Source organism: Bombina bombina, chromosome 12, assembly GCF_027579735.1.
Source record: "Bombina bombina isolate aBomBom1 chromosome 12, aBomBom1.pri, whole genome shotgun sequence".
In the NCBI taxonomy this organism is placed as follows: domain Eukaryota; kingdom Metazoa; phylum Chordata; class Amphibia; order Anura; family Bombinatoridae; genus Bombina; species Bombina bombina.
In genome coordinates this window covers 74035008-74061774 of record NC_069510.1, presented here as the reverse complement: position 1 = coordinate 74061774, position 26767 = coordinate 74035008, and the positions used below count along the sequence as shown (strand labels likewise).

General features: G+C 41.5%; 1 protein-coding gene across 1 annotated transcript in view; it reads left to right on the top strand.

Moving 5' to 3' along the window:
• The first annotated feature begins 9004 nt into the window (after positions 1-9004).
• LOC128642673 (serine/threonine-protein kinase MARK2-like) overlaps positions 9005-26767 on the top strand; it is a 28040-nt gene continuing 10277 nt past the window's right edge. Inside the window, exons 1-9 of the mRNA XM_053695455.1 lie at positions 9005-9148; positions 9257-9310; positions 9696-9744; positions 9858-9923; positions 10336-10406; positions 10684-10740; positions 11965-12201; positions 14369-14468; positions 23433-23491. Of these exons, the coding sequence (XP_053551430.1) occupies positions 9005-9148; positions 9257-9310; positions 9696-9744; positions 9858-9923; positions 10336-10406; positions 10684-10740; positions 11965-12201; positions 14369-14468; positions 23433-23491 (837 nt within the window). The remainder of the gene's footprint in view (positions 9149-9256; positions 9311-9695; positions 9745-9857; positions 9924-10335; positions 10407-10683; positions 10741-11964; positions 12202-14368; positions 14469-23432; positions 23492-26767) is intronic.

Here is a 26767-nt window from a genome sequence, read left to right as displayed (position 1 = left end):
GCGGACTGAACTATAGATGTTAATAACAGGATCTCTATACAAGTCTATACAAGAATGTTATTTTATGCCGTTAAATAGATTTAACCACTTCACAACAAGTATTATCACATAGCCATTTCTTCTACTTTATATCATTAGGGAGTGTACAGAAATCAGGGCACAGTGAAGGTTTTTAAGCACAAGGAATCTCCACTGGTGTCTGTGACATCTGGTGTTCTATAAACTATTATTTATACTCAAGTGCTAAAACTCTTGTTAATAAATTAGATAACTTCTGTGTGGGGTTGCACAATTGTCCTTTTTTCTTTTCTCATTAGGGGTCCATTAAAACTAAGAAATATTCTGTATGTATGAAAGTAAATTGAGAAATAAAAATTCAAGATTAATAGGTTCTCTGTTTTTAGCTTTTTGAAGAGATACATATAGTTTAACTAACGCGTTTTGCGATAGCCATGTCTACAGTCTCAGAGGAACAAATAGTTTCTTCTTTAAGTTAAAGGGACATTAAACCCCCAAAAATAATTTCATTATTTAGGTAGAGGATACAATTTTTAAAACGTTTCCAATTTACTTCTATAATCAAATTTTCTTTATTCTCATGTTATTCTATCTTGAAGGGATACCTAGGTAGGTAGCTGTGCACATGCCTGAAGCACTACATGACAGGAAATAGTGCTGCCCATCTAGTGCTCATGTTAATGTATAACATTGTTGCAAAAACTGCTGTTATATAGTGCTGCAGACACGTGCACACTCATAAGCTTACTTTACTCTTTTTCAACAATGGGTAACAAGAAAACAAAGAAAAATTTGATAACAGACGTAAAATTGGAAAATATGTTCTAAAATTGTATGTTCTATCTGAATTATGAAATAAAATAATGGGTTTTATGTCCCTTTAAGTAATGTTAACATAATTGGATCACTAGACATTTGTTATGTTGATTATTGTGATTAATAATAAGCTTGATAAAATCAGATAAAAAAAATGTAAAAAGGCATGCTAAGTAAACTGGATTATTCTCTAAAATTCATAAGCTGATCTAGATAAAGGTACTTATAGATTTATAGTGAAAAGATGGTTTTACCTAGTTCTGATCCTGCTGTATCCAGCACTGAGACTTCTCCTCTGCTCATGAAGTCATTTTATAATAGACTAGACGATAAGCCTCGCCAGAGGGCAGTCTATATTTAAAAAATACAAACCCGCCCAAGCTAGTTTACAAAAAATAATAAAAAGTAAAAATACAGACAAAAATAAAAACAAAGCTATCCAAAATAATACAATTAAACCTAAACTAATACCCCTATAAAAATAAAAAATACCCCCTAATCTAATACTAAACTACCAATAGCCCTATCCATCATCTTCTATCTTCATCCAGAGTGAAGGCGGTGCGGAGAGCGGAGGTGCAGAGCTGTGATCACTGATGCCTGGATCCTCAGCAGCGGTCCTTGGTGGCATGGCGGCTCCTCTTCATCCCAAGTCCGTCGTGTTGACTGAATATTGAATGCAAGGTACCGCAATCATTTGGGGTACCCTTGCATTCCTATGGCTGAAATTTGAAATCCGCCAATAGGAAATTAGAGCTACTGAAATCTCCTATTAGCTATTCGCTGATTTTGAAAATTTCAGCCAATAGGATGCTAAGGTACCCCCAATTAATATGTGGTACCTTGCATTCAATCCTTAAGTGTGTGCAGCAGACAATCGCATGAAGAGGAACCCTCCACACCGCTGCTGAAGACCACCACCACCGAGGAGCACCGACGCCGAGGATAGACAACATTCTGGGAAGGACCGCTTCAGACCTTCGCTGTGGATGGAGATGATGAACCCGCCAGGAAGAAGACCTTCTCGCCAGACTTCAGGTACCGGGGCGGTGAGTACCTATTCGGGGCATATAATGTTAGGCTTTTTTTCTTTTTTTTTTTTAAGATTTGGGCTTTTTTGGGCAATTTAAAAGAGCTGAATGCTCTTTTAAGGGCAGTGAACAAAGAGCTGAATGCCATTTTAAGGGCAATGCCTATATAAATGCCCCTTTAGGGGCAATGGGTAGTTTAGGTTTTTTATTTTGGGGGGTTGGAGGGTGGGGGGAATTTACTGTTAGTGGGGGGACTTAGTATTTTCTTAACCCCCTTAAGGACCAAGGACGTACGCCGTACAATCCACAAAAAAAAGTACAGTTAATGACCGAGGACGTATGGCGTACGTCCTTGGTCTTGGAAAGCGGTGGAAGCGATCCTGATCGCTTCTAGGCGCTTTCTGGTTATTGCAGTGATGCCTCGATATCGAGGCATCCTGCAATAACCCCCCCTTGGCCATCCGATGCAGAGAGAGCCACTCTGTTGGTCCTCTCTGCACCGGACATCGATGGCCGGTATCGTTGGTAGGTGGGAGCCAGTCTGGAGGTGGGTGGGCGGCCATCGATGGGCTGTGTGATGTGGAGGGGGGCGGAATTTACTGTTAGAGGGGGGGACTTAGTATTTTGTTTAACCCCTTAAGGACCAAGGACGTACGCCGTATGTCCTCAAAAAAGTACAGTTAACGACCGAGGACGTATGGCTTCCAGCCGCTTTCTGGTTATTGCAGTGATGCCCTCGATATCGAGGTATCCTGCAATAACCCCCCTTGGCCATCCGATGCAGAGAGAGCCACTCTGTGGCCCCTCTCTGCACCAGATATCGATGGCCGGTAATCATTGGTGGGTGGGAGCCCAGTCTGGGAGGCGGGGTGGGCGGCCATCGATGGGCCGTGTGATGTGGAGGGGGGCGGGATCATAGGCAGGATCGCCGGGGGTGCGCACAAATGTGTGCACGGGTAGGGAGCGGGTGGGGAACTGCTACACTACAGAAAAATAATGGAAAAAAAAATTGTCAGAGAGGGGGCTAAAAATTAAAATAAAATGATCTGGGAGGGGTTGGTCCTTTGGGGGGGGGGGCAAGCTACACTACAGAAAAATATAAAAAATAAATAAAAAAAAGATTTTACTGTAAACTGATTACTGGCAGACAGCTGCTAGTACCCCAAGATGGCTACCAGTAAGTTAGAGGGGGAGGGTTAGAGAGCTGTTTGGGGGGGGGATCAGGGAGGTTGGAGGCTAAGAGGGATCCTACAGAGCAGCATATGTAATAAAAATATATCAAAGATAGCTTTTATTTTAGTACTGGCAGACTTTCTGCCAGTACTTAACATGGCCGGGACAATTGTGGGGTGGGGGAGGGAAGAGAGCTGTTTGGGAGGGATCAGGGGGTGTAATGTGTCAGGTGGGAGGATGAACTCTACACCTAAAGCTAAAATTAACCCTGCAAGCTCTCTACAAACCCCTTCACTGCTAGCCATGATACACGTGTGATGCGCAGCAGCATTTAGCAGCCTTCTAATTAAAGTTTGTGAAAAAGCAAACATTTTTTTTTATTTGATCGCATTTGGCGGTGAAATGGTGCATGAAGTATACCAAAATGGGCCTAGATCAATACTTTGGGTTGTCTTCTACACTACACTAAAGCTAAAATTAACCCTACAAGCTCCCTAATTAACCCCTGCACTGCTGGACATAATACACGTGTGGTGCGCAGCGGCATTTAGAAGCCTTCTAATTACCAAAAAAAAATGCCAAAAGCCATATAAGTCTGTTATTTCTGAAGGAAGGGGGACCCAGAAGAAGCATTTACAACCATTTGTGCCATAATTGCACAAGCTGTTTGTAAATGATTTCAGTGAGAAACCTAAAAATGTGAAAAATTTAGCATTTTTTTTTATTTAATCGCATTTGGCGGTGCAATGGTGCATGAAATATACCAAAATGGGCCTAGATCAATACTTGGGGTTGTCTATACACTACACTAAAGCTAAAATTAATCCTACAAGCTCCCTACATGCTCCCTAATTAACCCCTTCACTGCTGGGCATAAAACACGTGTGGTACGCAGTGGCATATATGTCTGCTATTTATGAAAAAGGGGATCCCAGAGAAGCATTTACAACCATTTGTGCCATAATTGCACAAGCTGTTTGTAAATAATTTCAGTGAGAAACCCTAAAGTTTGTGAAAAAATGTGTGAAAAAGTTAACAATTTTTTTATTTGATCACATTTGGCGGTGAAATGGTGGCATGGAATGTACCCAAAATGGGCCTAGATCAATACTTTGGGTTGTCTTCTAAAAAAAAATATATATACATGTCAAGGGATATTCAGGGATTCCTGAAAGATATCAGTGTCCCAATGTAACTAGCGCTAATTTTGAAAAAAAGTGGTTTGGAAATAGCAAAATATTACTTGTATTTATTGCCCTATAACTTGCAAAAAAAGCAAAGAACATGTAAACATTGGGTATTTCTAAACTCAAGACAAAATTTGGAAACTATTTAGCATGGGTGTTTATTGGTGGTTGTAGATGAGTAACAGATTTTGGGGGTCAAAATTAGAAAAAAGTGTATTTTTTTTTTCATTTTTTCCTCATATTTTATATATTTTTTATAGTAAATGATAAGATATGATGAATATAATGGTATCTTTAGAAAGTCCATTTAATGGCAAGAAAAACGGTATATAATATGTGTGGGTACAGTAAATGAGTAAGAGGAAAATTACAGCTAAACACAAACACCGCAGAAATGTAAAAATAGCCTTGGTCCCAAACGGTCAGAAAATGGAAAAGTGCTGCGGTCATTAAGGGGTTAAGGAACATAGCTGTTTAACTTGGGGCAATGCCCCACAATAAGCCCTTTTTAAGGGCTAGTGGTAGTTTATTCTTAGATTAGGGGGGTGTTTTTATTTTGGGGTGCTTTTTATTTTCATAGGGATTAGGTTTATTTATTTTATATTTTGGATAATGTGGTTTATTATTTTCTGTAATTTTAGCATTTTTTTATTTTGTGTCATTTTAGATAAATTTAATGTAATCTTATTTAAAAAAAAAAAAAGAAGTAATGTAGTATTTTACTATTTTATGTAATTAAGGGGTTAATTTAGGGGGTGTTAGGTTAGGGGGCTTAGTCATTAACTTAGTTATTTGCGTTGTGGGGGTTGGCGGTGTAGGAGTTAATAGGTAAATTAGTTTATTGTGTTGGTGGTGGATGGCGGTTTAGGGGTTCATAAATTAATGATTTAATTTGCGATGCAGGGGAATGGCGGGATAGGAGTTAATAGATGTATTAGGTAGTTTGCGATGTTAGGGTTGGCGGATTTAGGGGTTAATAATTTTATTAGGTTTTTTTTTTTGTTTTTTTTTAATACTTCGTATGGGCAGTTAGATTTCTTTTAATACTTTTTGCAGGCAGTTAGTTTTTTGTAATACTTAATGCGGGCGGTTAGATTTTTTAAAAATACTTATTGCGGGCGGTTAGTATTTTTTGTAATACTTATTGGGAGCAGTTATTTTTTTTTTTGTAATGCTTCGTTTGCCTTCGCTGCATCCCGGTGGATTTCGAAAATGGCCGGGTGGGCCATTTTCGGAATCCTTTTTATGCCTTGCCTTTGAGGATGCGTGCGCAACTGGCGACGGACGCGTTACAAACGCAATTATAGTATAGATATTTGTAGTATAATCTTAAGAGAAAATTGTGCAATTCGGGTCTTTAACTGCATGATTAATGGGCAAATTTTTACTTATTAGCATGAGGAGAATAGCTTATCTATTTTCATATATTTTTTATTTTACATTAACTTTATATTAAAAGGACAGTTCACCCCCAAAAATTCTCCCATTTAAATTGTTCCCAATTATCCATTTTACCTGCTGAAGTGTATTAAATTGTTTATAAGTAGCTCCTTTACCCCTAGTTTGGCCTTTTACATAGCTGATTTAGCTTATTGTTTCCCAACCTATACTGAAAGTTTTAATACTGAAGTCTCAGCTATTGAATAGCCTAAGTAAACACAGCCAGCAGAAGAAATTACACTCCCAGTGGGGTGCAGGATAGTTAAGTAATAAAATGATAATTTTCCATTGTTCTCTCTATGTATTGAACTTTAGTTTTCCAGACAAATATAAGATAAGGAAGCAAGTGTGTGTACACACAGTGATAACATAATAAGATCTGATATTATCTGAAGCTCAACCCATTGTTATAGGATGTGGTTTAAAAGCACAAAACCAGCTATTTCATATACACAAATAAACCCAAAAATGCAATTTCTCAAACATTTTATACTCTGCAGCTGGTATAAAGAGTCATTGAAAATACATTAATTCAAAAACAATTTTACAGTGTACTGTCCCTTTAAGTATTTAAATATTTATCTGCTACTGCAGTTTATTATGTTTCCAGTATTTGTAATCACACTGGCTCCTTAGCTTCAGCAACTGTCATGTTCCTTTAAGATGACATCATAATAGCTATTGTTTCAGTGACATCACAGAAGTGCTCAACTTAAGCACAAACTGTGCAGAGCAATCACTTTCCTTTGAGCCTGCAGATAGCAGGTGCGACTTTTCGGAGAGTTTTTGTAGAGAATACGTTAAGCGGATCTATTACTTGAGTATCTTGGTAATAGCTATTTCTTCTGTCACCAGGTGAGTTCTGTCATTTCATTGTAAAATAAAATAATAGTTATGAGTAAAGTCTATAAAAGCCTTACACGTGCCACTGCTGAAGGAACCTACTACAGATGGTTATATTTGTAAAATATAAATGTATATGATAAAGTAATTTAAGGCTTTAGGGTCAAACACCTGGGGCACAGACCAGTAACAACACAACTATATTAGAGTTGTTCTAATTTCCTGTATGTAACATTTTATTCTGTTAAAGGGACAGTCAATACCAGAATTTTTGTTGTTTTCAAATATAGATAATCCCTTAATTACCCATTCCCCAGTTTTGCATAACCATCACAGATATAATAAATGTATTACCTCTATAATTACTTTGTATCTAAGCCTCTGCAGACTGCCCCCCTTTTTCAGTTCTTTTGACAGACTTGCATTTTAGCCAATCAGTGCTCACTCCTCGGTAAATTCATGTGCATGAGCTCAATGTTATTTATATGAAACACATGAACTAACACCCTCTAGTGGTGAGAAACTGTCAAAATGCATTTAGATTAGAGGCGGCCTTCAAGGTCTAAGAAATTAGCATATGAACCTTCTAGGTTTAGCTTTCAACTAAGAATACCAAGAGAACAAAGCAAAATTGGTGATAAAAGTAAATTGAAAAGTTGTTTAACATTACATAACCTATCTGAATCATGAAAGGTTGTTTTTGGACTTGACTGTCCCTTTAAATTTTTGCTTTTCTGATGTACACTGTAAAGAATCAGCAGCAGATGCTTGTGCACATAAACCTGCAGACACAACCAGTGAATGTATCAGCAGCAGATGCTTGTGCACATAAACCTGCAGATACAACCAGTGAATGTAAAGTATCAGCAGCAGACGCTTGTGCACATAAACCTGCAGATACAACTAGTGAATGTAAAGTATCAGCAGCAGATGCTTGTGCACATAAACCTGCAGATACAACCAGTGAATGTAAAGTATCAGCAGCAGATGCTTGTGCACATAAACCTGCAGATACAACCAGTGAATGTAAAGCATCAGCAGCAGATGCTTGTGCACATAAACCTGCAGATACAACCAGTGAATGTAAAGTATCAGCAGCAGATGCTTGTGCACATAAACCTGTAGATACAACCAGTGAATGTAAAGCATCAGCAGCAGATGCTTGTGCACATAAACCTGCAGATACAGCTAGGGAATGTAAAGTATCAGCAACAGATGCTTGTGCACATAAACCTGCAGATACAACTAGTGAAGGTAAAGTATCAGCAGCAGATGCTTGTGCACATAAACCTGCAGATACAACTAGTGAATGTAAAGTATCAGCAGCAGACGCTTGTGCACATAAATAAAAAGAGAGAAGCGCTCAACCTGGGAACGAACAATAGCATAATAGCTTGTTCTATGGCTAGTTACCACCCAAGAAGCAGCCTCTTTTGCTCAACATGTGCCTTTCACAGAGAAGAACTTTCCTGAAGCATATCAGTCTGATCCTGACTTCACAGTACAGTCCAGTCCCGAAACCCCAGACGTACGTTTCGGCCTAGTGTGGGCCTTGTCAGTGAGGTGCAGCCATATCCCTCTAGGCACACTGAGCAACGGATCCATGTCTGGATTCCCGCATCACACTTAGGGAGACGTCCCTAAGTGTCATAATTTGCATAAATAAAAAGAGAGAAGCGCTCAACCTGGGAACAAACAATAGCATTATAGCTTCTTGTCTTCTCTGTGAAAGGTACATATTGAGCAAAAAGAGGCTGCTTCTAGGGTGGTAACTAGCCATAGAACAAGCTATTATGCTATTGTTCGTTCCCAGGTTGAGCGCTTATCTCTTTTTATTTATGCTTGTTCACATAAACCTGGAGATACAACAAGTGAATCTAAAGTATCTGCATGTAAAGTATCAGCAGCAGGGGTCAAGTTGGGCGGGAAAGCATGGGAACAGAGTTCCTGCACTATTTTTGCAGGTGGAACTAAGTTCCCCCTAGACTGAGAACAGTAACACTTCAGTAAACATTGCTGCTGCTGGTGGAAGGAGCTGGAGAACAGTCTGGTTAGAGGGATAGTGAGATCCTCTAGTAATGAGCAGTAAAACTTCCTACAATACACTAAATGTAAGCCTGTTAGCGGTCCTGCTGTGTGATCAACCTGCACTGTGTGGAACACATGGTGCTTACATTTTGGTGTGGCTTGCTCTGGGGTTATTTAGCTCCCCTTTGCAGTGTCACTTCCTGATACTGGAAAGGGTGGGACTACAATATTCAGTCATGATTAAAAAAAAAAAAGCAGAACACTTTTTTACATATTTTGTTTAAAACTCTGTGTAGGTCCCCAGCCCGCGGCCTCTGTGCAGTGGCACCGTCTGCACTGCCTATGTAGGTCCAGTAGTTAATATGGACATTATTACTAATGATCTGCTTTTGATCTCTCTATTGCAGACAGTGTCTGGTGACACAAATCTTGTCAGGCAGCGCTAGTGGCAGCAGCTAAAGCAACAAAATGTTGCAGTGCCGCAATGCTACGAGCAATGCTACGAGCAACGACGAACATCTGCACATCAAGAATTACTGCCTCTTCAAAACCATAGGGAGAGGCAGCTTTGGAACCGTAATGCTGGCCCAGGAAATGCAGTCAAAGTTACAGGTAAGTACCTGCGAAGCTCAATGATTATGTAACAAAAACTATTTACACACAGCATAAGCTGGAGCTTGTAGTGTATAATTACATAGATACATATTTATTTGCTTTCAGGTCGCTATAAAGATCGTTGACTTAACTAGACTGGATTCTGCTCGTCTGGAGACAGTAAGTAATTCTTGGGTAACGGACAGTAAAGTCAGAATTAAATCATGATTTAGATTTTTAAACAACTTTGCAATTTACTTTTATTATATAATTTTATTTGTTCTCTTGGTAACCTTTGTTGAAAAGCATACATAGATAGGCTCAGGAGCAGCAATGCTAGTGTTCAGCTAGCTCACAGAAGTGCATAGGTACTCCTTCAATAAAGGAGACTAAAAGATTACTATCGGTACTGTAGGATATAGTAAAGTAAATGGAAAAGATGAATATAGAGGCTGTACATAGATAGCTGAGGATGGGGACAGGAGGTTGTGTTGATCTTCAGGTTCTATAGCTTTTACCATTGTAAGTCTTTGTCTACGTATGACCTTCCTTATCTCCTCTTTAGGTTTGCAGAGAAGTCAATTTCCTGAGAAGCCTCAACCATCCCAACATAGGTAAGGGAGGAGCCTTGTGAAACAGACACAACCATGTTTTTCTAATAGACAATGTGATACAACACCTGTTGTACTTATCTCTCAAATACTTAATCATTATATCTTCTTTACAGTAAAGCTATATGAAGCTATAGAGACAAAGAAGGTGCTGTACCTTGTTATGGAATATGTCAGTGGAGGTACGTTTCCTCTTAACCCTTGTGCTTTTCTTTATTCTTATTATCTTTTCCTTTTGCTGTTTATACTTTTGTATCTCTCTGTTCTCCTTACTTTACATAAATCCTTATACAGCTGTTGGAACATTTTATTAAAGCTTCGTAACCATACAGAATACTGCCAGGGAAATGAGTTTATCTCAGGATTGATGTAGACAAATGTAGAACAGATAAGAGCTAAACTAGAATTTTAGGAGTTGTGGTTCTTTGGGTCCTGGGGATCGCCATAGCTTAGAAAATATAAGAAAAAAATCATCTGAGTTTGCATACAAAGTATTCGCATGGAAATTTTAAGGGATAGGAAGGGGACCATACTTTGTGTTTCTCTTGTTCTCTGTCTATTGCAATAATGTTTCCCAATTCTCTCTGTACACAGGTGATCTTTATCACCATTTTCAATCAGAAAGGCGACTACAAGAGGACGAAGCTCGCCTTTTATTTCGCCAGGTATAGATTTTTTTATCAATAGGGGAATAAACGACTACAAATGAAAATATATACACATTACACACATTGATTTCACCTAAACCCGCTGTATTCACATTGCCTTAGGAATAAGGGACAGATATTATACAATAGTTTTATTGGGCGCACACAAAACAAAATCATAATAAAGTGATCTAATGGTAACAATAAAGTGTTAGTTATCACCAGATATACATTATCACTTACATGTAATGTTACACACAGGTCATAACTATATTCCATATAACTTTCTTTTTAGACCGTGTGTGCAGTTCAGTACATTCATCAAATGAACGTGGCACACAAAGACCTCAAGGTAAGAGTTATAGAAAAATAATATGGAGCTTATTTAGACTAAGAGCAAGATTAATCAATTTGTGAGTGAAAATATTGTGGGGAAATGTGTTCCTCTTATTTATCATTGCACGAGGGAACACTCCTGCTATACCGCTCCCATACAACCAAATGCGTGAGAGTAGGGCTTGTCACCCCGGTCGAATGGATCTGGGGTAATTTTCATTCACCAACTCTAGTTTGGAGGAGAGGGTTTATGAAGCAGTGGTTTAAACCACTGCTTCATAAATATTAGTTGAAAGCTCAAATGAGCAGGTCTGCACTGCAACCGATCGGGGCATTCGCCTTGTAATAAATCTCGCCCTAAGTATACTTAGTAGTTGTTCATATGAGCAAGATTCACTAAGGTGTGAAGTTATAGGAAAGCCCATTCTATAAGTGAGGGGCAGCTTCTGTTACACATATAACCAGTAGACAAATATTTAGTCATCTAGTTTACAGAACACAGAAGGACATTAAACACCTCTTGGTTTGGTATAATACTGTGCTTGTCTCATTGTCCCTAAAGAAGCCAAAAAACAAGTTCTGTAACCTGCAAAAGATGCAAATCAAATAGCTGGTTTAGGCAACTTGGCGTATTTTGAAAACCTAAGTTACAGGTTTTGCTTTTCTAGGGAGTGTGAGAGAAATGACAAGTTTTACACAAAAGTTACAGGTATTTAATGTCCCTTTTTAATGTGACAAGATAAATACTTAGAAGAGCTTTTCCAACCCACTTGTTCCCTGCCTGGGAACCTTATCTGCCCCTCTTTTAATAACATGGATTCTTATCTCTGTATCTATGTGAATGTAAAAAAGTTAAAATAATGTTTTAAGATACATTTTAAAATATACTTACATTGAATCAATGTTAATTTTAGATAGGTCGCACATAATCTTCCAAATGTAATAATCCAGACATACCCAAGATAAATAAGAAAATGGGGAAGATAAGATAAATAAGAAAATGTAAAGAATATTATTGGTATAAACAGAATGGCCCTTTCAGTATTAATTACTTAAAAAGTGAAGCAATATTACAAACTAATAAAAGAATTTTACAGGATAGAACTAAGGCGATATAGAGAATCTAATCCTAAAAAACTTGCATCTCATAGCCATGCCTATATAAAGCCTCAGGTTAAGGATAATAATATCAACAGGATAGGGCTGTTTCTAAATAACTCTTTGTGTTTTGTTTTTTTAGCCAAGCAATCTCCTATTAGATGAGAACCGAACTGTCAAAGTTGCCGACTTTGGCTTGAGCGAGGCCTTTCAAATTGGGAAAGATCTGGAAACCCCTGGTGGAGCAGTTGTATACCGAGCTCCAGAGGTTCTACAAGGGGCATCATACAACGGACCAAAGGCAGACACCTGGAGCCTAGGGGTCACACTGTACAAACTGCTCACAGGCTCCAGGCCCTTTTCTGCACGTACTGCAGAGGTAAGTTACCAATTTGTCTAAAAAAAAACATTCTGCAGAACAAAATTAGAAGATTTTGGTGACATAGAAATGATTAGAGATGTGCAATATTTGTAATTTGACATTTGTTACTGAATGCGCTAAGGGCCTTGGACAAGGATCTCAACTTGATAAATTGTCTGCACGGCTTCACATTCACAAGCAGTGGATTCGCTTTAGTGTGTAATGCCGCCTCCTTCTCTCACACTTGAGAAGGGTCTGTCTATCACCCTGAGCGAGCATGTTCAGGTGATATTAATCTGCCCCCTCAAAGTTGGAGGAGAACCTATGAAACAGCGGTCTGGTGAAAGCTGTTTCTCACATTGCAGGAAGCCGCCCCGCAAGGGTTCAAAAGTAGATTATGCTGCATAGTACCTAAGCCCTTAGTGTAAAAGTGTAACACAAGAATCTGTGCAAATCCAGAAATTTGTGTGTTGCAGTTTTACACTAATAAATGCGGAACAAATATAGCCGAATGCCACAGCCCGTGGCAATATTAAGCATTAGTGGAAATAACAATTGGGTAATTATGCAATATTGCACATCCCTAAAAATTATATTATTGAGTATCAGAATCTATAACATTCTGACAAAAGGGCAGAAATAAATAGATTAGAATTTGCTGACTTTTCCTTTCTGATGTTTAACTTAGGATCTGCACAAACAAATTACCAGCGGTCCATATCATGTGCCGTTTTATCTGTCTGTCGACTGTGAAAACCTCCTGAATAAGCTCCTTGAAGTGGACCCAAGAAAACGATGGAGACTTGAGGTGACGCATTCTTTATCAAAATTTCTATATTTGCCTTGAATCAACCCAACTTCACGTACAGTTTATGTAAAAGTAATTAATTAAAGGGACACTGAACCCAATTTTTTTTCTTTCATGATTCAGATAGAGCATGCAATTTTAAGCAACTTTTTAATTTACTCCTATTATATATTCTGCTTCATTCTCTTGGTATCTTTAATTGTAAAAGCAGGAATGTAAGCTTACAAGCTGACCCAACTTTGGTTCAGCAACTGGGTAGTGCTTGTCGATTGGTGGCTAAATGTACCAACCAATCAGCAAGCACTACCCAGGGTTCTGAACCAAAATTGGGCCAGTTGCTAAGCTAAGAAAATTTGATAATAGGAGTAAATTAAAAAGTTGCTTAAAATTTCATGCTCTATCTGAATCATTAAAGAAAACATTTGGGTTCAGTGTCCTTTTAAATAAAACAAATAGAGCTGTAAGTGTGGTAGAAGCAGTTAAATGGGTGCAGATTAAACACAGTCATAATATTGTAGGATAAATCACATTTTACATTGTTCTAAACATATTATTTTCCTAAATAGAACAGTTTAATTTGAACATTTATGTTTGTAACACCACATTCTTCTGTAGACTGTTTTATTGATGCCCCAAAAAGGATTTAAAAATCCTGGGTGCAACATTAATGCTTTTTGTAAAATAAATAATTATCTCAGTGTTTTTATTTCTTTAAAGGGACAGTCAACACCAGATTTGTTTGTTGTTTTAAAAGATAGATAATTCCTTAATTACCAATTCGCCGGTTTTGCTTAACCAACACAGTTATAATTATACACGTTTTACCTCTGTAATTACCTTGTATCTAAGCAGACTGCCCCCTTATTTCAGTTCTTTTGACAGACTTGCATTTTAGCCAATCAGAGCTGTCTCCATGGTAAGTGCACGTGCATGAGCTCAATTTTATCTATATGAAACACGTGAACTAATGCCCTCTAGTGGTGAGAAACTCTTAAAATGCATTTAGATTAGAGGCGGCCTTCAAGGTCTAAGAAATTAGCATATGAACCTCCTAGGTTTAGCTTTCAACTAAGAATACCAAGAGAACAAAGCAAAATTGGTGATAAAAGTAAATTGGAAAGTTGTTTAAAATGACACGCCCTATTTGAAACATGAAAGTTTTTTTGGACTTGACCGTCCCTTTAAGGATAAAAGCTACGAGAACCTTAAAGAGAACAGTCAGTCCAAAATGAAACTGCTTTATTTTTGAAGAGTAGATTCATTTTTTTGACCTTCATGTCTGTTTAAGCAGCCAGGCTACAGTCGGCGTTTTACATTGGAAATATTTCTTATGACAATGACTTAGTCATTTTAACACTATTTAATTTCTGACCTTAGAAAATCATGAAGGATCGGTGGCTAAACACGGGCTATGAAAATGACCTTCTTAAGCCTTATGCAGATCCAGCTCCACTATCCATGGGTCTCAACAACACAGGTGAGCTGTTGAAAAGAGGCAATGTAAAAGAAAATGCAAAAAGCTGTTAAGTTTTTTTTCTTTAAAGGGACATTAAACAATAAATAAATGTTAGATAGATTGATGCAGTCAAAGAAAAGACTTGTCTGAGAATAACATGTAGATGTATTTATTTAAGTTTTATTAGGTGTTTAAATAGTGACAAAAACAAAATTTATGCTTACCTGATAAATGTATTTCTCTCTGAATATGGTGAGTCCACTACGTCCTCAATTACTAGTGGGAATATCACTCCTGGCCAGCAGGAGGAGGCAAAGAGCACCACAGCAAAGCTGTTAAGTATCACCTCCCTTCCCACAAACCCCAGTCATTCTACCGGAGGGAAATGGAAAAAGGAATAATACAAAGGTGTAGAGGTGCCTGACGTTTAGTCAAAAATAACTGTCTTATTTAAAAGGGTGGGGTCGTGGACTCACCATATCCGGAAAGAAAGACATTTATCAGGTAAGCATAAATTTGAACCAATACCCAGCCCTCGTGGAATGAGCTGTAATTCTCTTAGGTGGCTGCGGTCCAGCCGTCTCATAAACAAAATGAATTATACTTCTCAACCAAAGGGAAAGATAAGTAGCAGTAGCTTTCTGATCCTTACGCTTTCCTGAGAAGCAAACAAACAGGACAGAAGACTGGTAAAAATCCTTAGTCGTCTGTAGGTAGATTTTAGAGCATGCACATCATCGAGGTTGTGCACAAACGTTCCTTATGAGAAGAAGGATTCGGACAAAACGATTGGAACAACAATTTCATAAGTAATATTTCTATTCAGAAACCACTTTAGGACGAAGAACCGCCTTATCACTAAGAAAGATAAGATAAGATAAGATGAATCACACTGCAAGGCCGAGAGTTCCGAAACTTTTCGAACAGAAGAGATTAAAGTTCCAAGGAGGAGAAATAGATTTAAACACAGGCCTGATGCTAACCAGGGCCTGACAAAAAGATCGCACATCTGGCACATCCGCCAAACACTTATGAAACAAAATGGATTATACAGAAGTCTGACTCTTCAGAATACTGACTGACAAACCCGTCTCCAGACCTTCCTGGAAAAAAAGAAAATCTTAGGAATCCTGACCCTACTCCAAGTCCAAGAGTAGCCTTTGGATTCACACCAATAAAGGTAGTTATGTAATACCTTATGGTAAATCCTTCTAGTAACAGGCTTGCGAGCCTGAAACATGGTCTCAATGACCGACTCAAAAAAACCACACTTAGACAGAACTAAGCATACAATCTCCAAGCAGTCAGCTTCAGAAAAACGAGATTTGGATGAAGGAATGGACCCTGAGTTAGAAAGTCCTTCCTCAGAGGAAACCTCCAAGGTGGAAGACATCTTCACTAGGTCTGCATACCAGATCCTGCGAGGCGATGCAGGAGCTATTAGAATTACCAATGCTCTCTCCTGTTTGATACAAGCAATAACTCGTGGAAGGATCGCAAACTGAGGAAACAGGTATGCTAGACTGAAATCCCAAGGAATCGCCAGAGCATCTATCAGGGTGGCCTGCGGATCTCTTGACCATTAACCGCTCTTGACCTTGAACTGTACCTTGGAAGCTTGGCGTTCTGCCAAGACACCATTAGATCCAACTCCGGCATGCCCCATTTGAGGGCTAACCTGGAGAACACCTCCGGATGAAGAGCCCCATCCCCGGGATTAAATGTCTGTCTGCTCAGGAAATCCGCTTCCCAGTTGTCCACTCCTGGAATGTGGATAGCAGAAAGACAACAAATGTGAGCTTCTGCCCACTAAATAATCCGAGCCACCTCCTTCATGGCTAAGGAACTCTGAGTTCCTCCCTGGTGGTTGATGTAAGCCACTGAGGTGATATTGTCTGACTGGAACCTGATAAACTGGGCTAAGGACAACTGAGGCCAAGCCATCAGAGCATTGTAAATCGCTCTCAACTCCAAGGTGTTTATGGGGAGAACAGACTCCTCTCGAGTCCATAGCCCTTGCGCCCTTAATGAGTCCCGGACTGCTCCCCAGCCCAGCAGGCTGGCATCTGTGGTCACAATCACCCAAGAAGGTCTAAGGAAGCATGTGTTCCGAGACAGATGCTCCTGAGAAAACCACCACAGAAGAGAGAGTCTCTTGTCAACTGATCTAGATCTATCCTCTGAGACAGATCCGAATGTTCTCCGTTTCATTGTCTGAGCATGCATAACTGCAGAACTCTCAGATCGAAACGAGCAAAAAGAATGATGTCCATAGAAGCACCATACCTTGAGCCACTGATAGCCGAACAGTAGACTGCAGAGAGAGGCAAGAGAAAAGAATCTTTGATTTTCGGACCTCTGTCAGAAATATTTTTAGAGATAGGGAAACTATTATGGTCCCTAAGAAAACTACCCCTGTAGATGGAACAAGGGAACTCTTTTTCAGATTCAATTTCTATCCGGGAGAACGTAGAAAAGACAACAAGATCTCTGTTGAGAATTTGTTTGTTGAAGGGTGGCGCATGAACCAATATGTCGGCCAGAAAGGCGCCACTTCAATTCCCCCGAAACCTAAGTACTGCCAAGAGAGTCTCCAGAACCTTTGAGAAAATTCTAGGAGTCGTGGCAAGGCCAAAGGAAAAGGCCACAAGCTGAAAGTGTTTGTCCAGAAAGGCAAATCTCAGGAACTTGAAAATACGCATCCTACAGGTCTATGGTAGTCAGGAACTGACCCTCATTGACCAAAGGAAAAATGGAACAAATGGTTTCCATCACAGATGCCAACTCCTCCCACTGCAACCTCCACCACTGGATCACAGACTGCACCAATACCTTTGCCTCCCTCGAGAAACTGTCCAGCCGCCAAACCATCAACAAGGCCAGCTGGTTAATCCTGGCCCTCCAGGACTACAAATGCCACTGCAGACGATTGGAAAGAACCTGGAGATCCAGCAAGACCCTTCTGGAAAAAGCTGCCTTTAAGGAAGCAATCACCACCCACCACCACTTCATTAAAACTGCCAAAAAAACAGCCATCCAAGACAGAATCAACTCTAATGCACACAACAGCAAGGAGATGTTCTCAGTCATCAAGGAATTCTCTAAACCCAACAGCGACACCACTGATATCCCACCCTCCCAGGACCTCTGCGATACCCTCGCTGCACACTCCCACCTCAAGATCCTTGACATCTATGACGGTTTCACGTCTCATAACTCAACCTCCACCACCCACCCCTCTACACCCACTGACACCCCACCCAAATTCACCTGCCCCACCCTACATGGACTATCTGGAGCCCCCTCACCACAGAGGACACCCTCATAATCATGAAATCCATCCACTCCGGTGCACCCTCGGACCCATGCCCCCATCACATATTCAACAAAGCAAGCTACACCATCGGCCCTGAACTCAGCTGCACCATCAACTGCTCCATCAAAACCGGCACCTTCCCGGATGTCTAGAAGCACACAGAACTAAAACCCCTGCTGAAGAAATCCTCGGCAGACCCCACGGAACCGAATAACTACCGCCTCATCTCTCCACTCTTCTTTTATGCCAAAGTCATAGAGAAGTCCATCAACTTGTAACTTATTGACCACATTGAGGCCAAACACACGCTGGACCACTCATAATCCAGTTTCAGAAGCAACCGCAGCACTGAGACCGCCCTCCTCGCCGCCACAGACGACATCCGCGCCATGTTCGACCGAGGAGAAACTGCCGCCCTCATCCTCCTAGATCTCTCAGCAGCATTCGACACTGTCAACCACAACACCTTCTGAACCCGCCTACATCTGCAGCAAAGCCCTGGAATGGATCACCTCCTTGCTCACGGGCAGGACCCAGAAAGTCAGACTCCCGCCCTTCTCCTCCAAACCCACACCAGTCAACTGCGGTGTACCGCAAGCCTCTTCGCTGAGCCCCACCCTCTTAAACATCTACATGGCCCCTATCACCACCATCGTCTGACGCCATGACCTCAACATCGTCTCCTATGCCGACGACACCCAGTTATTCATCTCACTCACCCGAGATCCCACCACCGCCAAAAGGAACGTCCACGAAGGCCTGACAGCAGTCGCTGCCTGGATGAATAACAACCGGCTCAAACTGAACACAGACAAAACCGAAGTCCTCCTCCTCGGACCCAATAAATCTGCATGGGATGACTCCTGGTGGCCCACAGCCCTTGATCACCCTCCAACCCCAACCGACCACGCATGAAATCTAGGCTTCATCCTGGACTCTTCACTCTCCATGGACCGACAAATCAATGCCATCACCTCAACATGCTTCCACATTCTTCACCTGCTACGAAAAATCTTCAAGTGGATCCCTACCGAAACCAAGAAAACAGTCACCCATGCCCTCGTCAGCAGCCGGTTGGACTATGGCAACGCACTCTACGCCGGCTCCACCATCAAACTCCAAAAGAGAATCCAACGTATCAAGAACGCCTCAGCCAGACTCATCCTTGACATCCCTCACCAATGCCACATCACCGAACACCTAAGGAACCCTCACTGACTCCCCATCAACAAGAGAATCACCTTCAAGCTCCTTACCCATGCGTTCAATGCCCTACAGAACATCGGACACAAATACATCAACCAACGCATACATTTCTACACCCCCGCCAGACAACTCCGATCGGCCGACCAAGCACTCGCAGTCAACCCCCGCATCAGCAAATCCACAGCGGGCGGAAGATCCTTCTCCCACATGGCAGCAAAGACATGGAACACCCTCCCGCTGCACTGCAGACAATCCACATCCCTTACAAAGTTCAGAAAGGACCTCAAAACCTGGCTATTCAACTGAATGCTCATCCCCTCCCCCCCCTCCTCCTATCTGCTTTCCCTTAGCGCCTTGAGACCCTCATGGGTGATTAGTTTGCGCTCTATAAGTACCAAATAGATAGACAGATACATCTTCCTCTTGCTTTTTTCCTTTTAGCATAGGAAAAGCAGAAAATGCAGCAGATACCGCAAAGATATCTGGACAGCAATTTCTGCAGGCAAATAAGCTCCACCAGGAGACTGAGAGGAACTATAGAGCACTGTATGTGACGCCATAGCGGCTTGGGATGTTTGAGGAGAAAGCTGTGGCATTGCCTGAACAGCATCATCCTAGGAGACATTGGGCTCAGAGGCAATTGCATAAATGGAACAATTTAGTCAATGGAAATCAGCATTTAATAAAACACCTAGATTCCTTTCAAAAAATAAACTGTGAAGGCAATCTTGAAATTTTAATATTTTAAGTTACTGTCCCTTTAAAAAAACAAAATTTATGCTTACCTGATAAATGTATTTCTTTTCGGATATGGTGAGTCCACGGGATCATCAATTACTGTTGGGAATATCCCTCCTGGCCAGCAGGAGGAGGCAAAGAGCACCACAGCAAAGCTGTTAAGTAAAGTATCACTTCCCTTTCCACCACCCCCAGTCATTCGACCAAAGGAAAATGGAGAAAAAAGGAGTAACACAAGGTGTAGAGGTGCCTGAGGTTTAGTCAAAAATAACTGTCTTGAAATAAAGGGCGAGGCCATGGACTCGCCACATCGAGAAAGAAAGAAATTTATCAGGTAAGCATAAATTTTGTTTTCTTTCCTAAGCTATGGTGAGTCCACGGGATCATCAATTACTGTTGGGAATCAATTCCCAAGCCAGAGGACACAGATGATTAGGGAGGGACAAGACAGGGAACCTAAACAGAAGGCACCACCGCTTGAAGAACCTTTCTCCCAAAGGAAGCCTCAGCCAAGGCAAAAGTATCAAATTTATAAAACTTTGAAAAAGTATGCAAAGAGGACCAAGTTGCAGCCTTGCAAATCTGTTCCACAGAAGCTTCATTTATAAATGCCCAGGAAGAAGAAAGAGCCCTCGTGGAATGAACAGTGATTCTCTCAGGAGGTTGCTGTCCAGCAGTCTCATAGGCAAAATAATAATACTCCTTAGCTAAAGAGAAAGAGAAGTAGCTGTAGCTTTCTGACCTTTATGATTCCCAAAGAAACAAACAAACAGGGTAGAAGACTGGCGAAAATCCTTAGTCGCCTGTAGATAGAACTTCAGAGCATGCACAACATTCAGATTGTGTAATTCTTATGAGAAGAAGGATTAGGACATAGAGAAGTAACAACAATTTCCTGATTAATATTTCTATCCGAAACAACTTTAGGAAGAAAACCTAACTTAGTACGAAGAAACACCTTATCAGCATGAAAGATAAGATAAAGAGAATTATACTGCAAAGCTGAGAGTTCCAAGAGTCTCCGAGCAGAAGAAATAGCAACAAGAAACAAAACCTTACAAGATAACTTAACATCTATGGAATACAATGGCTCAAACGGAGCCTGCTGCTAAACAATAAGAACAAGGTTAAGGCTCCAACAAGAAGGAGCAGACTTAAACACAGGCCTGATTCTGACCAAGGCCTGACAAAAAGATTGCACATATGGCACCTCCGCCCGATGCTTATGTAGCAAAATAGATAATGCAGAAATCTGACCCTTCAAACCCTTCTCCAGACCTTCCTGGAGAAAAGACAAAATCCTGGGAATCCTGACCCTACTCCAAAAGTAGCCATTGGACTCACACCAATAAAAATATTTACGCCATATCTTATGGTAAATCTTTTTAGTAACAGCTTTGCAAGCCTGAATCATGGTCTCAATGACCAACTCAGAAAACCCACACTCAGAAAGAACTAAGCGTTTAATCTCCAAGTGGACAGTTTCAAGGAAACGAGATTGGAATGAAGAAAAGGAGCCTGAATCAGAAGTTCCTTACTCAGAGGCAGTCTCCAAAGTGGGGAAGACGACATCTCCACTAGATCCGCATACCAGATCCTGCGAGGCCAAGCAGGGCTATTAGAATCACCGACGCTCTCCCCTGTTTGATAGAGCAATGACTTGTGAAAGGAAAGCAAAAACGGAGGAAAAAGGTATGCAAGACTGAAACTCCAATAAAAAACCTGCCAGAACATCTATCAGGGCGGTCTGCGGATCATTTGACCTTGAACCGTGCCTCTGAAGCTTGGCGTTCAGCCAAAACACCCTCAGAAACCCCCTATCTGAGGGTTTGCATGAAAAACACCTCCAGATGGAGAGCCCACTCCCCGGGGTGAATATCTGTCTGTTCAGAAGTCTGATTCCCAATTGTCCACCCCTGGAAAGAGGATGACAGACAGGAAATGTGAGCCTCTGCCCACTCACAATCCAAGTCACCTCCTCCATGGCTAAGGAACTCCGAGTTCCTCCATGATGGTTGATGTAAGCCATTGAGGTGATCTTGTCCATGCGCCCCAGTCCAGCAGGCTGGCGTTCGTGGTCACAACACCCAAGAATATCTCCAGAGCACACACCCCTCCTGGAAAAACCACTACGGGAGAAAGTATCTTATCGAGATCTAGATCTATCCTCTGAGACACATCCGAACTCCCAACCCTCTGGTTGCAGGATGGATAAGCTATCTACCGGACCACTAGAGCTTGCTGTTGGCCGGACAGTAGACTGCAGAGAGAGGAAAAGGAATAAATTATTGATAATCTGACCTCAGTTAGAAATCTACTTATAGATAGAGATTCTATTGAGGTCCCTAAAAAAAATTATCCTTGTAGATGGAACAAGAGAATATTCCTCCCGATTTATTTCCCATCCATGGGAAAGAAGAATGGACAAAATATCTTGCAAGAGGGATTGCTCAAAGGAAGGATGACACCTGAACCATATATGTCCGCTAATGCACCGTTGCAATACCCCAAGACCTAAAAGTCTTTCTAGGATGATGAAACTCAGAAACTTGACAAGATCCCGAGTCAAGGGAACAATAAATATACATCCTTCAAGTCTATGTTCCTTACGAACAGGCCCTCTTGAACCAAAGTAGAATGAATACTACTTTGAAGGTCAGAACCTAAGAAACTTTAGGTAAATACCTAGATCCCGATCCCAGACTGGGACTGGAACTGGAACTATCACTCCCAGAGAGGACGGTTCTGAACCCAGTTCAAGGAATGCTTCTCATCATACCTGGATTTCCGATACTCTAGAAAGAGAAATCTGCCCCTGGGAGGAAATCTTAGGTTGGACTAAGTTTGGTTGGATTCCACAAGACATGACTGACCCTGCAGAAAGAAGAAAAGGAAAACTTTCCTTTTAGTCTCTCTCTTGACGTGTGTTAGAAAAAAACTTTTTCCACCAGTAAAATCAAAGGATATCTCTGCCAGACCAAGTCCAAACAAGGTCTTACCCTTGAAAGGGAAAGCCAGAAGCGTGGATATGGAGAAAACATAAAATATTGAACCTGCAACTGCAGAACTATAAAGCCTAGGCTGTACCACTAAGTCACAAATAGGCTTCTCAGCTGACCAAGATTTCAGCCACAATGCTCTGTGGGCTAGCACAGCAAGTCTAAAAAGACAAGGCATTGCTCAGAAGAAACAATTAAACCTCCAGCTTCTTAACCAAGGATCCGTAAGGAGTCAAGCTACCCCCCATAGGGATCGAAGTTCTCTGATCCATAGTAGAAACCTCCTTCTAAAGGAACCATGCATTGTAATAGAGTCAGCGACCAGAAAATACTTTAAAAGGACGGGAGACAGGGAGAATACCTAGCTTCTCCTATTCCCGGAAAATCTCCATAGCACGTCTAAAAAGACTTCCTCATAGGTAGGAAAATCATAGAACTAAAACGTTCACAAAACTTCCAAGGGTTGACAACGACAGAGATATTGATGTCGTCCAAGTATCCAAAACCTCCTTTAACAGTACAGGAGGAGTTCAAGCATACAGCTGAAGTAGATAACTTCGACATCAGATGAAGGAATTATACTGTCCAAATCTGAGATTTCACCCTCAGAAAATACCTGCGAAGCCTCCTCACCAGACTTAGGAGAGAGAGGGACCTGAGAAGCAGAATGTGGAGCAGAAACCTTGCTATCTGAAACTTATAATGTCCTCTTGCATTTCCCTGTAGGAAAGGAAAACCCAGATAAAACCAGAGATACTGCAGAGGATACCGGAGTTACAAACTCTGTAGGCAAATACACTCCTCCAAGAGATTGAGAGGAACTGCAGGGCACTGCATGTGACACCATAGAGGCTTGGGACGTTCAAGGAGAAAACTGTGGCATTGCCTGAACAGCATCGTCCTGGGAGACATAAGGCTCAGAGGGCAACAATCTATTTGTACATTCAAAAGCAATTGCTAAACATGCAGCACAGAAAAAACATAATTTATGCTTACCTGATAAATTCCTTTCTCCTGTAGTGTAGTCAGTCCACGGGTCATCCATTACTTATGGGATATTAACTCCTCCCCAACAGGAAGTGCAAGAGGATCACCCAAGCAGAGCTGCTATATAGCTCCTCCCCTCTACGTCACACCCAGTCATTCGACCGAAAACCAAACAAGAAAGGAGAAACTATAGGGTGCAGTGGTGACTGGAGTATAATTTAAAATTTAGACCTGCCATAAAAAACAGGGCGGGCCGTGGACTGACTACACTACAGGAGAAAGGAATTTATCAGGTAAGCATAAATTATGTTTTCTCCTGTTAAGTGTAGTCAGTCCACGGGTCATCCATTACTTATGGGATACCAATACCAAAGCTAAAGTACACAGATGACGGGAGGGACAGGCAGGATCTTTATACGGAAGGAACCACTGCCTGAAGAACCTTTCTCCCAAAAACAGCCTCCGAAGAAGCAAAAGTGTAAAATTTGTAAAATTTGGAAAAAGTATGAAGAGAAGACCAAGTTGCAGCCTTGCAAATCTGTTCAACAGAGGCCTCATTCTTAAAGGCCCAAGTGGAAGCCACAGCTCTAGTAGAATGAGCTGTAATCCTTTCAGGAGGTTGCTGTCCAGCAGTCTCATAGGCTAAACGTATTATGCTACGAAGCCAAAAGGATAGAGAGGTAGCAGATGCTTTTTGAGCTCTCCTCTGTCCAGAATAAACGACAAACAGGGAAGAAGTTTGGCGAAAATCTTTAGTTGCTTGTAAATAAAATTTCAGGGCACGGACTACGTCTAGATTGTGCAGAAGTCGTTCCTTCTTTGAAGAAGGGTTAGGGCACAATGATGGAACAACAATCTCTTGATTGATATTCTTGTTAGTGACTACCTTAGGTAAGAACCCAGGTTTAGTACGCAGAACTACCTTATCTGAATGAAAAATCAGATAAGGAGAATCACAATGTAAGGCTGATAACTCAGAGACTCTACGAGCCGAGGAAATAGCCATTAAAAACAGATCTTTCCAAGATAACAGCTTGATATCAATGGAATGAAGGGGTTCAAACGGAACCCCCTGTAAAACGTTAAGAACTAAGTTTAAGCTCCACGGTGGAGCTACAGTCTTAAACACAGGCTTAATCCTAGCCAAAGCCTGACAAAAAGCCTGAACGTCTGGAACTTCTGACAGACGTTTGTGTAAAAGGATGGACAGAGCTGAGATCTGTCCCTTTAAGGAACTTGCAGATAAACCCTTTTCTAAACCTTCTTGTAGAAAAGACAATATCCTAGGAATCCTAACCTTACTCCATGAGTAACTCTTGGATTCGCACCAGTGTAAGTATTTACGCCATATCTTATGGTAAATCTTCCTGGTAACAGGTTTCCTAGCCTGTATTAAGGTATCAATTACTGACTCCGAAAATCCACGCTTTGATAAAATCAAGCGTTCAATTTCCATGCAGTCAGCTTCAGAGAAATTAGATTTTGATGTTTGAAAGGACCCTGAATTAGAAGGTCCTGTCTCAGAGGCAGAGACCAAGGTGGACAGGATGACATGTCCACTAGATCTGCATACCAGGTCCTGCGTGGCCACGCAGGCGCTATTAGAATCACCGATGCTTTCTCCTGTTTTATCCTGGCAATCAAACGAGGAAGCATCGGGAAGGGTGGAAACACATAAGCCATCCTGAAGGTCCAAGGTGCTGTCAAAGCATCTATCAGGACCGCTCCCGGGTCCCTGGACCCGTAACAAGGAAGCTTGGCGTTCTGGCGAGACGCCATGAGATCCATATCTGGTTTGCCCCAACGTCGAAGTATTTGGGCAAAGACCTCCGGATGAAGTTCCCACTCCCCCGGATGAAAAGTCTGGCGACTTAGGAAATCCGCCTCCCAGTTCTCCATTCCTGGGATGTGGATCGCTGACAGGTGGCAAGAGTGAGACTCTGCCCAGCGAATTATCCTTGATACTTCCATCATCGCTAGGGAACTCCTTGTCCCTCCCTGATGGTTGATGTAAGCCACAGTCGTGATGTTGTCCGACTGAAACCTGATGAACCTCAGAGTTGCTAACTGAGGCCAAGCCAGAAGGGCATTGAGAACTGCTCTCAATTCCAGAATGTTTATTGGAAGGAGACTCTCCTCTTGAGTCCACGATCCCTGAGCCTTCAGGGAATTCCAGACAGCGCCCCAACCTAGTAGGCTGGCGTCTGTTGTTACAATTGTCCAGTCTGGCCTGCTGAAGGGCATCCCCCTGGACAGATGTGGCCGAGAAAGCCACCATAGAAGAGAATCTCTGGTCTCTTGATCCAGATTCAGCGTAGGGGACAAATCTGAGTAATCCCCATTCCACTGACTTAGCATGCACAATTGCAGCGGTCTGAGATGCAGGCGTGCAAAAGGAAGTATGTCCATTGCTGCTACCATTAAGCCGATTACCTCCATGCATTGAGCCACTGACGGGTGTTGAATGGAATGAAGGACACGGCAAGCATTTAGAAGCTTTGTTAACCTGTCCTCTGTGAGGTAAATTTTCATTTCTACAGAATCTATAAGAGTCCCCAAGAAGGGAACTCTTGTGAGTGGTAAGAGAGAACTCTTCTCCTCGTTCACTTTCCACCCATGCGACCTTAGAAATGCCAGTACTAACTCTGTATGAGACTTGGCAGTTTGGAAGCTTGACGCTTGTATCAGAATGTCGTCTAGGTACGGAGCTACCGAAATTCCTCGCGGTCTTAGTACCGCCAGAAGAGAGCCCAGAACCTTTGTAAAGATTCTTGGAGCCGTAGCCAACCCGAAGGGAAGAGCTACAAACTGGTAATGCCTGTCTAGGAAGGCAAACCTTAGATACCGGTAATGTTCTTTGTGAATCGGTATGTGAAGGTAAGCATCCTTTAAATCCACTGTGGTCATGTACTGACCTCTTTGGATCATGGGTAAGATTGTCCGAATAGTTTCCATTTTGAACGATGGAACTCTTAGGAATTTGTTTAGGATCTTTAAATCCAATATTGGTCTGAAGGTTCCCTCTTTTTTGGGAACCACAAACAGATTTGAGTAAAACCCTTGTCCGTGTTCCG